This window comes from Anas platyrhynchos, chromosome 7 (genome assembly GCF_047663525.1).
Source record: "Anas platyrhynchos isolate ZD024472 breed Pekin duck chromosome 7, IASCAAS_PekinDuck_T2T, whole genome shotgun sequence".
NCBI classification, from domain to species: domain Eukaryota; kingdom Metazoa; phylum Chordata; class Aves; order Anseriformes; family Anatidae; genus Anas; species Anas platyrhynchos.
Window position 1 is genome coordinate 12,774,247 of NC_092593.1, and position 16,715 is coordinate 12,790,961.

The 16,715-nt window shown below is 36.8% G+C and overlaps 1 protein-coding gene across 3 annotated transcripts in view; it reads right to left on the reverse strand.

Moving 5' to 3' along the window:
• Positions 1-16,715, reverse strand: part of CNTNAP5 (contactin associated protein family member 5) — a 286,068-nt gene that overhangs the window by 102,844 nt on the left and 166,509 nt on the right. For all 3 annotated transcript variants that reach the window (XM_027461259.3, XM_038182237.2, XM_072040750.1), the window contains exon 12: positions 9,090-9,196. In XM_027461259.3, the coding sequence (XP_027317060.2) occupies positions 9,090-9,196 (107 nt within the window). The remainder of the gene's footprint in view (positions 1-9,089; positions 9,197-16,715) is intronic.

The following is a 16,715-nucleotide window of genomic DNA, read 5'->3' on the forward strand; positions in this document are numbered from 1 at the left end:
GGATGGGTCATTGCTTTCAGTTCTCTCTCTCTTTTCTTTCTTTCTGTTTTTTGCTATACAGTGCATCAAGGAGAAAATGATATTTGTTTTTTAGTCACCAGCAGATCCCCCCCAGACATTTCATGTGCACCATCCATTCCAAGCTCTGCTCATTGCTTTTGCAGGCCGAGCTGATTGCAGGTTTCAGAGTGAAGTCACGCAGTTCCATTTGTTGAAAAAGGCCTTATTACCCCTGTGACAACAACTTGAAGCTTTCTTACGGTTCAATGGAAGACCACATCTCTTTGTGGTTTTTGCACTTTACGCAATCAGGAATGCCATACAAAAGTAAAAAACAAAACAAAACAAAACAGTCAGCTGTGACTGCTAAGACCCCAGAGCCTTAACTTTTAAAATTGCCTTTAGGTTTACGTTCCACCTTGTGCCAAACTTCTCTGAAGTAGATGGAGATACAGTTGTTTTGGGAACAGCAGGAAATCATTAGTCGCCAACTATTTATGAATGTAATAGGGCCTAGCTTTCAAAAAGCAAACAACAATTGTAATTATGAAACTGCTGACAAAGGCACGCATTTTTGTCAAACAACATTTGCAGTAATTACACTTTTTTTTTTTTTTAAGTAAAGGAGATCTCAGAGTTCATTCTGAGAACTTGTCAACAATTTTCAGGCATTATGTTTTTAAAAAGTTATTCATTTTGTGAAGAATTTTTAATAATGTTTACTTTCACACCTTCAAGTTTATTTTCACATTTTAAAATGTTCGCTAAAATGGGACTAAAATAACTTAAAATAACATTATTTATAGACTGCTCACTGAAAGCTCATTTTCGCATTAAAATGTTTAACCAAGCAGTTTTTGAATTTTATTTTTTTTTTTTCCAAAAATGAAACCTGTAAGTTGCCATTTTTTCCCAAAGGATCAAGATCACTTTTACTTGTCTAATCCTATCTTTTTTTTTCTCTTTTTTTTGACCACTTTTGACTTATATCAACCACTGAAGAGAAAATGATAGCTTTCCAAAGATATTTGCTTCACTGAACCCCAACACAACTTGTGACTTTCATTTCCTGCTGCATTTCCTCAGGCCCTTTTGGGAATGAGATGCACTGCCATGCAGCAATAGCACTGCAATTAAGTTTGTGCAGGCAGCAGAGGCGAATTTGTTTGCTTCATGAAGTTGCATTACACGCAGCTGTAAGAGCTGCTAACAACACATGCAAAACCCCTGCAAGTATGATTCAATATGCTGCAAGAGCCTGCCTGGTTTTAAATATAAACAATTTCATTGCTGTTCAGATCTCTGAAGTATCTGGAACCTGTTAATCCAGCTGTTTTAATTACAGTCCTTAAACCAGAAGAGATTGTATCACCACTGTGATGAAACAACAGCATGTGATGAAATAACAGCACAAACGTTTGCAAGGTCAAACTTCAATTGTTTCCAATAACACATGTTTTTATTCAGTTTTTCACTGACAACTCATCATTGTATTGACACTTCCTACCAGTCTCTCTTTTGCCCTTATCAGTTCATCTGCAGTCAGAGTAGGTTTCACTAAACACACATAGATGACTGCTTCTTGTGCAAAGACTTGAACTTCTGCAAATAATCCCCAGGGAACAAAATATTTAAATCCTCCTCTCTTCAATGAAAGAATGAACTTGTTACTCACCAATTACAACTCACCCCCTGGGTGTTGGACTTGATGCAAAGGTTAAAGTGATACCTGGTCTTCGCTTTTACTCCTGGGATACCAGGCAAGGTAAACCTCTCTCCAGCAGTACACCCAGCAGTATATTTTTTGTATAGATAAAACTGAGATTCTGAACTCCAAATCATGAGAAATTTGTTTGTTGCTTTTTTTTTTTTTTTTTTTTAATTAACATCTGAGGATTTTGTCACTTTCAAATGCAATGGACATCAGCATGATCTTCCTCCAAAAATTAAATTAACTAAAACCAAACCTTAAAATTCGCAGCATTTATTTCTTACTATATTTCTAATTACTTTGGAAAATGATGATACACAGTTCACTGCAAATACTTTGTGGTGGAGATTCAGAATTTTGGCTGTACTAGATTATAATTACCAAAGTGAGTCCAGTTGTATTGCTCTTTCTAGACTGGATTCTCTTAATTTATTAAAAGTAGTTTTTTTTACTAAATTTACATCAATTACTCAGATGAAAGCATTTTATGGTGATATAATAAATTAAACATATTAAAGATGCCTGCCAAAAGAATTTTAATTCTTGATATCATTGGGATGTACTGACACTCTCCAACCCCCAGACAGAGCACTGCAGAGATGTATGTTGCTTTTACCACACCTAACAATTGCACCATCATGAAGTATTGTAGGCAGAATAGCTGGATCATCTGTGACTTCATTCCTTCACAATTCTTTGTACCTTAGATGAAAAAATAAAAATAATCCTTATAATAATATTATTATTATCGTATTCTGAGGCAAAATATTATTTAATGGTTAGAACAGAAAGGCCTGTAAGACCTGGGGATCCTGTTTGGATCAGCAACCTGCTATGCACCTTGGACAAGTTGATATGCATAAATGCTTACCACAGAGCATTCTCATCAAAACTCTCAGAGCTCCTGGGGCACATATTGGAGATGCTTATTTCACCCTCTGCTTATATACCTCTGGCCTGACAGATTTGCTCTTACAGACTCAGTGTAATGAGTACTCAATCCAGGATTTTTCTAAATAATAAATCAAGCAATATGCAACGAGAGGTTTCTTCTTTTCTGTTTTCAACAGTAGAGGGATTAGTACAAGCAATGAACTATGGGAATGGTTGTCATTCTCACCCTTATAATACAATTGGCTTGTTAAATGCCAGAAAACAAAATCTGTACTCTCAGAAACGGGATTTTGACAGCTCTGCTGTTGACAGACTAATGCACTCTCCACTCTGATGTGCCTGCATGACAGATGGCTTATTTTCCCTTTTTAAAATATGTATTTACTCATCTGATAAATAATGTGTTATTTTCACAGATAGCTTTAAAATGACTTTTACCACAATGTCACTTAAACGCATGTTGGGAATGGATCCTCCCATTATACATGGGATTACACCATTTCCTACAATTCAACCCAAGGCTGTTCCTAGCCCTGGGTAGGAAAGGTCATATCAGCCCATCCTGTCACTTTCCCACTGATGTTTGAAGACTGTTGTGTCAGTCCTTCATGCCCAGCAGCCCATGGGTGATTCAGGATGACCTCCACATCCTTCTGGAGTAAGAGTGCCAGGGAACCCTATACTGTTAAGAGCAAAGTTGGAGGGAAAGGAGAAATTATACACTTAAAGGACATCAAGCATAGCATTTCAGCCTTACTCTTGAAGTACTGTCATTCCTGTGGTCATATCAGGTTACACCTGACAAAGGCAGGTTTCAAAAAGTACTGAGTACCTGAGAACCCCCTACACACTCTGGGCCACAGTCACATCCCAAAGTGGATTAGTCTCTGCATTATTTACAAGAAAATGTCAAGCAAAGGGAAAACTTTTGCTTAAACAAACACCACTGAGAAATGCAAATGTACAATTTACAGATACACAAACTGAAGAGAAAGCAATAATAAGACAGTAACTTATTACAAAATAAACAATGAAAATTCATATGCCAGAAGCATGGTGTGAACAGAAATATGCAGGAACACCAAGTACAGTACTGAAGGCTTGATATGAATATTAAGCATGTTTTGTTTAGTCAAAGAACACAAAAGTTTTTAAATACACATGGAAAATCTATTTCAAAGGAAAATTGGCTACTCAGGACATATAAATTACATGACTAGATTTACTACTAGACATCTGGCATACTGAAACTCTGAAATATATTTGCCCAGCCAGTGAACTGTGTAAACGCATCCCTACTTTGGAACACAAGAGAATTACCATCCATGGCTTGCTCCTTAAGGTGCAACTCCAGTACTGCTAGCGATCTCACTGAAGCTATATTAAGCTCTTCAGATCAAAAATTATATATGCAGTAAATGTATTAGTATGAAAAAATACATTTTCAAAGCCTCAAGTTATGTTAAGTTTATGTCATATCAACGAATGTATGACATTTCCATTATTGGATGGCTCCTTCCTCCAGCAATTACCTTGGCCAGTAAGACACATGCCTGTATGCACAAGATAGATCACACACCAAAGCAAATATCCAGAATTAAATTACATTCTGTTAATTATCACCTTGCAAAGCTTTGGGACATGTTGATATCCCCAGCACACGAAGAATAAAATCATTATTTTATATTTCTCATCATCCTTTATTTCAATGTTCAGCATCCTTTGGAATAAAAAAATACACCCAAGACTAAAGGCCATCTGAAACCTGTCATACATAAAAATAACAGAAATGCAGAGAGGGAAGATGAGGCTTTCTAAGGGAGTAACATAGCTCACACAAAGAGGAGATTACCAATCATTACCTTGCAATAAAGTTATAACAGTCTGTATCTCAGGGCTATTTTACACTTGTTACTGCTTTCCCTGTCACAGGATAATTACAAGCAGAATTAATACCATGAGAGCGATGACTGTTCAGGTTTTCAGCTATGACCTCTCAATTAAAAATATATCTATATACCTACAATTCCTCTCTGTTTCTTTTTCTTTGTACATATACATCTATAATCCTGAGCTAGGTTGAACTGCACATCTAACTTGAGACAGTCCCCCTCTGTGTAAACAGACAAACTGGCATATTTCAGAAGTGGTGCATTCCACAGACACCTTATTTTACAGTCTCATTAGTCAAATTCTGCAGGTAGCTCACTCCCTCTGCTAAATAAAGGCCATTCTGTTAAACAGAGACCATTATCTTAGAATATATGTTACATTACCCCCCCAAAATTGAGCTGAACCCTACCTAGGCCTTTTTCCCAAGCTGTTTACTGACATTAGTGTTTCTATCTAAAATAGAAAAATAGAAGCAAACATAATATTATATCTATTTTGGTACAGTTACTGAAACACAGAAACCACTAGTGAATTTTATCACTACTTTATTTGTATTTACAGCTAAGTTCAGAAAATAAAAGCGGGACAAAAGGAAACTTCAGAGTAAAACTTCTCTGCTGCACTATATTTATTTAAAGGTGTGTGACCCTATACCCTTTTGCTGGTGGTCCCTCACCTGGATAATGTAGATTGCCATAACTCTTGTAACTGTTCAGAAGCTTACAGAATCAAAAGGGATTCTGAATGAGCAGGAAGATACCTGATGTTTGCAGTACACCAATTACCTCTGGGAAGATTACATCCAGGCCATTTCTAGATCAGCTAATTCTTTATACATATATACATGTATTGAGATATGCACTTCTGCTCTTCATCCACACATCTTGAATTTCAACTATACCCATTTTAAGTCATGAAAGACACAATCTTGTCTCACTTATCTGACATGGTCATGTAAACATTGTTCCAGGTGTGTCTTTTATCAACATATTGTTCTGTCCTGCCACTGTCTACTTCCCCCTAGTTTGCTTTTCACAGAATATTTCCAACCAGTCTACCTGTCATTTTCCCTGTCAAAAACGTCAAACTTCTCTGGTCATAGCCTTATATTTTTCAAACAAGCACATTATTGCTTTCTCCCATGTCACTTCTTCACACCTGTGAGCATTCAATTTCTTCTCTTTTTAATCCACCTTATTACATTTTGCCTCTAAGGAATTCTAGTAATAATTATGTAACTGGTAGACTGAAACCACTGTCTATGATGCTGATGAAGACTTTTTGACACTCCATCATATACACCAGAATGTTTTCTTATCTCAGAATCCAAAGGGCAAACTCTTTGGAACAAGAATAATCTGTATTATAAACTGTTTCTCACAGTAGGATCCAGCGTAAGTCCACGAATGTTTAGAAGAACCCAGTAAGACAGCTTGTGCATCAGCCACAAAATGCTGATGCACAAGCTCAACTATTTAGAGATGATGACAGTCAGTTAAGGACGATATAACTTCAGATATCAGTTCTTAAAATGGTAAGGTCTCACAGTCTGAGCTGATAAAACATAAATCTATTAATTCTGGTTTGCAGATACGCATGATGCAGTACTTCTTGAAAACAAAGAAAACCTCTTACAAACACCACACCAAAGAGAGACAAAAATCACAGTGATTCAACTCAGAAAGAAACAAAATCCACCTGACGATGAAACTAGTCACAGTATGTTTGACTTGCAGCAGATTGCCAGCTAAATCTTTCCAGTGTTGCTGCACAGACTTAAGTCTGAAGGGCATTTTTGTAAAAGAAATAACCTCTCCAAGTGGTAGTAGTTCAATTTCATGACTGTCAGCCTCAGTGTTCTAGTAAAAAACAAAGTCTGTTGAGATAGCGTTTCAAAATTTAAGAAATTAGATGTTTTACTTTAATAGAACTATACTGAATTACCTGATTGGAAGAGCTGCCCTTATATTGAAGATATTCTGGAGTTATACCGTGATCAGATCTGAGGTTTTCATTCACCTGCTACAAGGTACTCTTGTATGTCAACCACTATCAGCTGAAAATGATAACGTCTCTTGTTCTGCAGGTTTCTTATCAACAACCTACATTTGCCCATCGGCTTTGAAACAGTTTCATCACACATCTCAAGCAGATGACTGGATTCCTTCAGACTAATGTTACTGCTTATCAGCACTGCTTGGTTTACAGGGCAGCTGGCTGCACAATCTAGCTGGAATCAAATTAGCTGTTGATAATATGGTTGTAAATAAGCTCAGCAGCTGAATAGCTGTACATCACATGTGTGCACAGCTTGATCTGATTCAAGTCTTAACATAGATCTTCTTGAGAAACTTATCAGGGTAGTTTTTACAGGGTAGTGAACCTTAAATAACTGCAGACGTCTGTGTGCCTTTGGGATCTGAGGGAGAGCAGACATCAGTTCACAGATGCAGGAGGTTTCAATAACTCCATGCAAATACCTGTGGGGAAAACTAGTCATAAACCAGTCCTCTGCAATAATTAATGAGATGGTCTCCTTCAGACACGAGCCATGCCAAGCTGGCAGAGACATAGTGAGCCTCAGGCCCTGAGCTAATGTGATAGTTCAGGTGTAGCCTAGAGGTTAGCATCCCTAACCACCTTTGATGGTCAACAGATCTCTTCCTGCCACAAGGACCCTTTCTCTTCTCGTTAACTGATTTGGCCATCTAGCTTTGCACCAAGCATCAGCTGGTGTAAATATTCTGATATGACCTTAATTGCTGCATACTTTGGCTCAGGTCTGGATGATTTGAAGAGGAGTGATGTCTTTTGGAATGACAAAAATGCCGGGCAAACAGCAATCCCTCTCTTCTGAATTATAAACTTGGTATTTTTCTTCACATCCTTCTTCTAGTTTGGTACAGTAGAACATGATTTCTGCACCAAACACTTAGCTTGCTTTGAATTTACAATGTAGTTCAGGTGCCTTCAGCTTGGAAGACAAATCTATGAATAGATCTCTCAACTGCCTCTCCCGTATACTGGAGACTTCACACCACAAATGATTTCATCGTTAAGTGGCAAACCATTAGGGTCTCTAGAATTAGAGTACCATTGCCAATATTCTCAGCTTCAGACCACTAAGTATCTTTTCTTCTCTTCTGCTTTTTAGCTTACCATGGAAAAATGCATCTCTCACCAGCTTCATCCTATCTGCAGTCCAACTGCTCATCAAATACCTGAAGAGGTTACAGCTGTATTCCTGGAACTGTTACTCTATCTCCAGTGATAGAACAAAGTTTTACCTTCATTTTCTAACTATTTTTCCTCTTAGTTAGCTTTATGAACAGGCTTTATTTTAGACTCCCCTTTCTATTTTATATATTTATTTATTTTTAATCAGAATTCCCAGAGTGGTGTGCCTACTGTGATATTTTATTTTTTTTTAAATACCTTAATAATCCTTGCTGTGGATTTCAGTATGTGCGTTCATCATGTACTGCTACTGTTTCAGATAATGTATCCTCACTAAAAGGCAACAGCCCAATGAATTCAGCAAAATTCCAAAACAATAAACTCACGAAAACACTGGGTTTGCAACATGAGTTTCCAGATAACGAGCAACAAAGACAACCCATCCACTTTCTATTGGCCTACACATTTGGTTCAAGATATGAACAGAAGACATAGTACTGAAGAGCAAGTATTTCTTATTTCATACATTCATTACTGGCGCTTGACATGCAATCCCAACCAGAGATTCAAATCACCCAGCTCATTCTAGCTAAATTTGACTAAATGTAAATGTCTAGTAACTAACTAATCTGTGATGTGTATGCAACATGAATGAATGAAAGGTTCTCCAAATCACTGCACAATATGAGAAAAAATGTGGAAAGCAGTTAAAATAATATGGCTTTGTTTTCACCAAAATATTTGTCAAAAAAAGCGCAAATTTATAAATGGGTTCCCATAGTTTTCCCGGACCAGTTCTTGAACTCTTCCATAAGCCATGTCAGGGCATGTCATATCCTACAATATGAGATGACATCTCACTAAGCTTCTCTCTGTTTTATGTGCACATTGACATATCTGTTTTAGTAGAAAATAATCATAGAATCATAGAATATCCTGAGTTGGAAGGGACCCTTAAGGATCATCAAGTCCAACTCTTGACACCGCACAGGTCTACCCAAAAGTTCAGACCATGTGACTAAGTGCACAGTCCAATCTCTTCTTAAATTCAGTCAGGCTCGGTGCAGTGACCACTTCCCTGGGGAGCCTGTTCCAGTGTGTAACCACTCTCTCTGTGAAGAACTTCCTCCTGATGTCAAGCCTAAACTTCCCCTGCTTCAGCTTAACCCCGTTCCTGCGGGTCCTGTCACTAGTGTTAATGGAGAAAAGGTCTCCTGCCTCTCGACACCCCCTTACGAGGAAGTTGTAGACTGCGATGAGGTCTCCCCTCAGCCTCCTCTTCTCCAGGCTGAACAGGCCCAGTGCCCTCAGCCGTTCCTCGTACGTCTTGCCCTCCAGGCCTTTCACATTCATTGGCCTTTTCATTCATTTAATGGCCTTTTCATTCATTTAATGAATGTGTGAGTTTACTTACAGTTATGACAGGTAGCTCCCGTGTAACCTGTATCATTACAGTCGCAGTAAAATGTGGTCCAGGACTGAGAGCATTTTCCTCCATGTTCACAGTAGTTAGGCAAACATCTGGTCAGAGACAGATTTAAAAAATGTAATTCATTATAAATATTTCAATAAAAATAATGTTCTGGGAAAAAAAAAAAAAAAAGTCTATTTTCCTTTCAGGCAATAGTTTCCTAAGGCTGAATCACTGCATATTACCTGAAGTAATTAGTTATTCCTCTGATCTTTGACTTCCATCATAAGCACTGAAGACAACAACATTTAATAAATCCAGCAAGGCAGTAAAGATCACTCTCAAAATAAATAAATGAATAAATAAAAATCCAGTTGTCCATCACTTGTTAGCAATTAAAGTGCCACAAACTATCTGAGCACAGAGGAGGAGGATGAATAAAAGGTGAAAATACTACTGAAATCTAGTTTCAAAGAAGAATTCCCAGCCCTCTGATTAAAAAGGAATCATTATCACCAAAATTAGGCTGCATTACATTTTGTGGTAGCTCAAATGACATTAAAATCTCAGAAGTGAAAGGGGAAATATGCTTCAGTTATGAGTTCTGTACTCTCTCTTCTTTCCCTTGTTTTAGTTGGTATGCTTCCAAAGTATTATTGAGAAGCAAATTATTAAAAGAAGAAAGAGGCATAACAGCATGCAGCTTGGGAAGTGAACAGAAACAAAAGCTGTGGGAGATAAATTCAATCTCCAGGACAAGAGGTGAACACTGATCTGAACTACAGTGGTGTAAATACAGGCAGTGTAATGGAGTTACACTGGTCTACATGGAAACAGAGCTTATTCCATTGTCTTTTCTTTCCTTTTTTTTTTTTTTTTCCTTTCCTTACTGTATATTAGATAATCTCTTTTACACTGTGTGTTCAAATTCTGAAAAATGAGTAACTTGTTTTTAATACCACTGATGCAATTGTGATGGGTGGGTGGATAGAAAACAGACAATCTATCCATCTCACCCTCGCCAGCATTTCATTAGGGTCTGCTTGGCTGCAAATTGAACCTTTTTATGGCCCAGATTTTTCAGTGCTGCCCGCAACCAATGAAGTCACTGAAGCTACCTAGATTTGTACTAGTTGAAGACCTGATTTTCTTGTAGTTCATCTCAGTCTTAGTAAACGTTTGCATTTAACTGTGCACATTGCCTTTAACTGTATCTTTCTGTCTGTTTCTTCAAGAATCCTGACAATTAAAGCACATTTAATTTGTAGAAATAGAAAATTTATGTGTCACTAATGGCCACTGTGCTCTACAGGCTTCTGAGCCCCACCAGCCATGCATTCATCAGCTTACTTGAGTCCAAGGTTGTTTGGAGTTGCCAAACACTAACTACTCCAGGAAACTTGCATATGTGAATAAGGGCCTATCAGACTAACTTCGTGTCCTCAACATGCTGTGTGGAAGTACTTGCACACATATCCTTGTCTCCATATGTATGGGGCTGAGATTTGATCTGGAACTCAGATTTACTTGGCCACAATTTATACCACCATAATAAAATTACACAGACAACATATTAAACATCAAAAGATTAAAGATTAACTCATGTTTATTAATACTTAATCAATTGTTCTTATAGTCATTATTTATTATTCAAATATTACAGACATAAGGGATTCAAGAAGAAAATTTGATATTTATAACTATCAGTAACATCAGTTGAGGCAATTATAAAGTATATTACTCTTACAAAAAATAATTTTTATGGCTTCCACTAATCATTGGTCTCAAATATAGAATGGGGAAAGAAAACAGCATATACGCTCCTGGATTTCTTGCTCACCAGGGAGGTTTTTGCACCTCCCTGGTGCAAAAGGGAAATAAAGACGGTGAGTCTCAAAGTCCATCTTGTCAGTTTATCTGTAGTAGACACCATTTCTTAGGCTTTTTACTTAAACATCTAAAACAGGAAAGACAAAGGGGATGGGCAAAGCTGTTGGTTTTGCCTTGTACTGACAGGCAGTCTGAGAAAGGGTAAGCCTTCAGCTTTTAATGGTATGCTGAGAAATCATTCAGCAGAGAGAAAAGCCCCAGAGACAGCTTAGCCAGCCCCTCTGCCATCACATCTACTCATGGCAATGGAGAAGAGATTAAGCTGTGGGTCAATGCTAAAGAAGGCAAGAACAGCCTATGGGATGGCACAAGTAGGACTGGCTGATGCATGACCTGTGCCCAGCTATGCTCTGCAGAACTCACCAGCAGTTTCATCCCAAAGACTTCATGAGAAGCACAGTGGTTCAACAGCTCTGCAGTGATAAATATAAATTTTGACTGGAAGAGCAATTTGCTCAAGTTTACACTTCAGTCATGCCTGGTCTTGCCCTCAGCTCATTGCCTTCACTTCTACCTGCTTTTTGATGATAAACATTCACTTATATCACCTTTACAAGAGAAGTAGCTATACTCATATTGCAGAGAGTGATGGAGACAAGAAATATCTGATGTTTATAAAGCTCTTAGGAGAGGTAAAAATAGCACTGCACTGTATCATTATCATAATTTACATCATCAGTGTAATGGACAAATGTTTTCTGCCTATTTTTAAACTAACTCTTATTAATTAACCCCATACAGTACAACTAATCGCTAGTCATTTGTGGTTTGCCAAAGGCCCGTATCAGAGGCTTAGACACATTTATTCCATTAAAACAGCTTCCTTAATAAAGGCTTTACAAAGTTGAAGGTCACTTTTCATTTCTGTTTGTCTTACAAATGCAGACACTTTTTCTTCCCCCAACAATGCACAACAGACAAGTTGAACTAGCTATGTAAGCTTTTAATGATATTCATAAATTTAGAATTAAACATTCTTTTATTCCTTAGTCTATTTGCTTTAATTAGCACCAACCACATTGATCTTGTTTTGGTCAGATAACTAACCCTTCTAAGAGCTTATGAAACAAATTTCTTTGCAACTCTAATAATTACCATAATCCCATTCTAACTGAGCAGTTGTGTCTTCATTAGAAGCAAAATTTATTTTAATTGTCAGGGAAGTCCAAATTTATAAATAACTATGATTAAAATTAATCAAGACATGGATAAATCACAGGTTGTTTCATTTGTCGACTGTCCCAGAACCTTATGCTGAAGGGTTCCATACATATAAATACATATATTTTAAAATACAGATATTTGCATTCTAGTGGATTCAAGCAATTCTAGCAAAGATCACAGTGGTATCATAGAATTTTTCAACGACAAACAACTGCAGTAGGCAGCCCCTGACCTATTTGCAATTGAAACAAACAAACAGATTCAGTCAATTTTAGTGAGTATGACAAATGGGACACTTTGAAACTTAATGATTTGCCTAAGACAACTTGTGATAGACCAGGAACTCTGATCTTTCTGATTCCAGACTAATTCACAAAAATTCTCATGGTGAATTAATTTTATAAAAATAAATAAATAAATGAAACAAATCATTTTTCCCTTCTTCAGCCAAGCTGGAAAACAAACACTTAAGTGAGCAATTAGCAAAGCCTTCACAAAAGCACTCACTGTACTTAGATGAAACATCTCCAAAAATGCATGTGCTTCCTTTGAATTCAAAGGACAAACTGCATAGATATTAAAAGGCAAAATTTGGCCGTTTATTGGAATGACGAAGAAATAACAATGACAAAATTACTTGAGTGGGAAGGCTGAAGGAGTTCTACGCATTTGATGTTACACTTGACTGGAAATAAACCTGGTACTTTCAATAAGCACCTCTCAGATTTTGTTACAGTCAGCACAACACATCCTGCCTGTACCACTATGTATTCTTCCTAAATAAACAGAAAAAAAGAAAGCTGAGAGAAAAAGAAAAAAAAAAAAAAGAAACCACCACACTCTCAATATCAAGACTCAATTTGCATCATTTTGAAGCAACTCAACAGTGTTGTAACAAGAACACATACAAAAGTGAAAGGCATCTTTTTAGCATGCCGTTTTGTCTTACTCTACTGAGCAGTGAATCTGAAACTCCTTGCCAAATTATATTTCAAATATATGAAATGGACTCAAAGGGAGACCAAACAAGCACTGGAAGGGAAAGGTAAGATAAATCCACCAACACCACTACATGGACAAAGTTTATCAACTTGAGGGATTTACCAATGGGAAAACAAATGAAGATGAGATAGCATTAGAAAAGAAAGTACTACAGGAACACATCCCATCTTGTTTATCTCTGAATGTCCGTTTGTGGCAAAATAGTGAGCTATATATGCTATGGAGAAGAGAGAACTACTAGAACCAGAGGAAGGAAGGGAAAAGAATGAATAGAAGTATCATTAAGACTCCCAACTTGCATCATGACTTTCTTTTCTCTTAGCATCAAGCAGCACATTCCCTCCTCCTTACCCCACTTCTCAACTTCTTTCTCTTGCTTCAGCTTTAACTGAAGAACTTTAATAAAAAATGCTATGACATGTTTTCTTTTCCTTTTTTTTTTTTTTTTTTTTTTTTTTAAGCCATCTACGTTTTCTTCCCTAAATTTATTACTGTATGAAAAGTAATGGAATACAAAAAGAACAGGAGTAACATGAACAAAGGATTTTCCTCTTCCACACCACAAGTCATTTCCTCTGTCACTTCTAATAGATATAAACGTATCTAAAGAAAAGTATTTGGGGTCATTTAATAATCTGGCACAAAGAGATATTTTTCTTCTTCCTGAGATTGGCAAAACTTTGATGACAGACCATTTAAAATATATTATTACTGTTTCAGGCTCTGTGCTTGAATACCACTGTGAGAGCAACATTTAGAAGATCTGAAGTTGATGCTAAATGCCCATGGGCACATGGCTGGGACAGAACTGTGCGAGGAGGCTGTTCTGGGATTGGTGCAAGTAAAAGGAAAAAAAAAAACTATTTATCTATGCTTAGATAAAAGGATTTTTTTTTCCTTTTTTTTTTTCTTTTTTTTTTTTTTTCTCCCTTTTTTAAGCATTTGATTGCTTTGTTGTTAGAACACCTACATTTTTAATAGAGGTAAATGTGCTGACAGTTTGGCTTGGCATCAGCAGAAAGGATTTTATATAAATAAATTTGAAAATTAAAAAAGGACAAATAAACCATCCTGTACAGACAGCTGTTCCATTTAGAATTCATCATTTTACAAAGCAAAAGCAGAAAAGCCATCTGTGAAAACCAAACACACAAATAAACAGGGACAGGATATTATATCCTCCATGCATACCCACAGTTAGCCTTTAATATACCATGGGGTTGCACATTGCATGAATTTTGACTACATGATTAGCAATGGGGATAAACAATACTTAGGCCTCCCTAGAAATTCAGTTCCACACTTAAGTCAGATTCCAAAAAAACACTTCAGAAGCTCCCCACCAACCTTCTAATGGTCTGCTTTCTCCACAGAGGCCTCATTCAATGGCAACCCCCTTCTCCAGCGTTACTGGGCCCTCCACTCCATAAGAAAAATAAAAGGTAACTATCTCAATCTCTGCCATCTTCCTGCACATACAGGTACATCACAGATAGAGCAAAATGTTCACCCTGCTCAAACTAGTTGTGTAATTACCCGTTACAGAATTTGTTAAACACATTTTAAGGACCAGATCAGCACTGATCTTAGTTACTCTGTAGCACCATTAGTTAAGTGAGATTTTAATTCAACACCATTTTCTTAATCCACTTGAAAATAAATAAGTAAGCAAGCTCATCTGAAAAAGAACAAGACTAAATTAACACAGTCTGTCTGCAGTTCAGATGAGGATATGAATGCAGCAGGTAAGTCTGAAGAACCTGTCTGTTTGCTCTGAAAACACAGTATTGCTACATACCAGTGCACCATTCATGGTCCTCAATCAGTGTTTTCTGCAGCTGGTGTTACATATACAAAGCAAAGTTAATAAAAACAAAAACTTAAAATTAAGTGAGAGCAAAATCATCTCATGACATTATACAAATAATCTGAACTTTCATTCACATTAGAGGCAAAGGACAGAAAACTGCCCTTTTCTTCAGAGGTAGCATCATCCAGTGTGATTGCCTATTTTACAGAGAATTTGCTTTGTACAAACATATACTTGTCTTATAATTACCACAGAAGGAAATCATCTGACAGTGCAAAGCTCATATACCAGACCAACAGCAGGGAATTCTTCTACATAGTTTTATTACACTTAATTGCCAGTCAGCTCTTAAGCAGCCAGAGAGAGATGTTCTGTCACCAGCTGCATTATCCAGCTAGTTTAACATTAGAATAGATATGAGAAGAGGTGGGGATGTTCTCCAGAACTGCAGGGGTTTTAATTCTGATACCCAGATTTTGGGTTGGCTCAGTGTGGTTTCTTTTATTTTTATATTGCTGACTTTTTCTTCATCCTGCCCTTCCATCCTAAAACTTGTGTGGTATTGAGTGGGTTTCCCAGACTCTCACTCCAATATGAGCTACCTGCAATGGTTTTATGTTAGCATGTTTAATTGGTGGTACATTCTTTGGGGAAAGATCCCCCAAGGGATTTTTCACTCTCACAGAACACCATGTATACTTTTATTTCTAACACTTTTTTTTTTTCTTATTTTTTTCCCCCAGTGCATATCAATCTTTACAAGAGAAAAAGTAATTAAGATACCTTTTTCATTTTTAATCTCCCCACCATATAACATAGTTTGGATTAAGGATTTTTCCCTTTTCCTTTCCATAACATTATTTCCAGTGTTTTGCTTTGTTTTTAGTGAAAAGAAAGCAGGAAAAGTTAAATTTTATAAAGACAATTTGATGAAAAAGAAAGCAATTTCTTACAACACTGTATTTTTTGCTGCACAAAAAGCAATTTGTCAGTGTTTTAGAAAGTATCAAAACAAACAAGAGAAAGGGAAAGTTTTTGAAAACCTGTCTTCAATTTCTTTCATTAAAATAGAAACTGAAGGGATATTCAGTGTGCTTATATGCTGTTTGTAAATATATGCTCTGGAGCCTACATTTGAAAGAGGCAAGAGACACAAAAGGGACACAGAAAATAATCCGTCACAGGACTGAAGTAATATTTTTAAGGTTATATGAGATCTGTAACCTGGATTATCAGACCTTCTTAACCAACTCATGAGGATAGCCTCCCTGTAGCATTTCAATGGAATAATTCAAAAAAGAAAAAAAAAAAAAAAATCCAGGTGTTCCACCATCTGAGGTTGTGCAGTTCAAACACTCTGCTGACAGAAGTACAAACTCACAAGATTCACATCTACCATATCTACCTGTGATTTACCCAGAATCAGATTTTTTTCTTATTCAAGGAGCATGATCTGAAAAGGTCTGACTCATTGCTATAAAACCAAAAAGAAATGTTAAGACGACCTTTTGGAAAGAGAAAAAAAATACAGACTGTCAAATCAGTGTCATTTCTGCAGAAAAGACACTAAATACTGAAAACAGGAACAGTAGAGAGAACGAGAAGAATGAATGCCAAATTATTAAGGTTTTGATTCCTTCTCCAATGCACTGCAGGTATTTATATGGGAGTGAACGCAGTATGAAGTGTTTGCTTTTCCAATCCCAGCCTGGGATTGTAATAAATAAAACTAAAACTCACTGGGCATAATTAGCCAGGATATT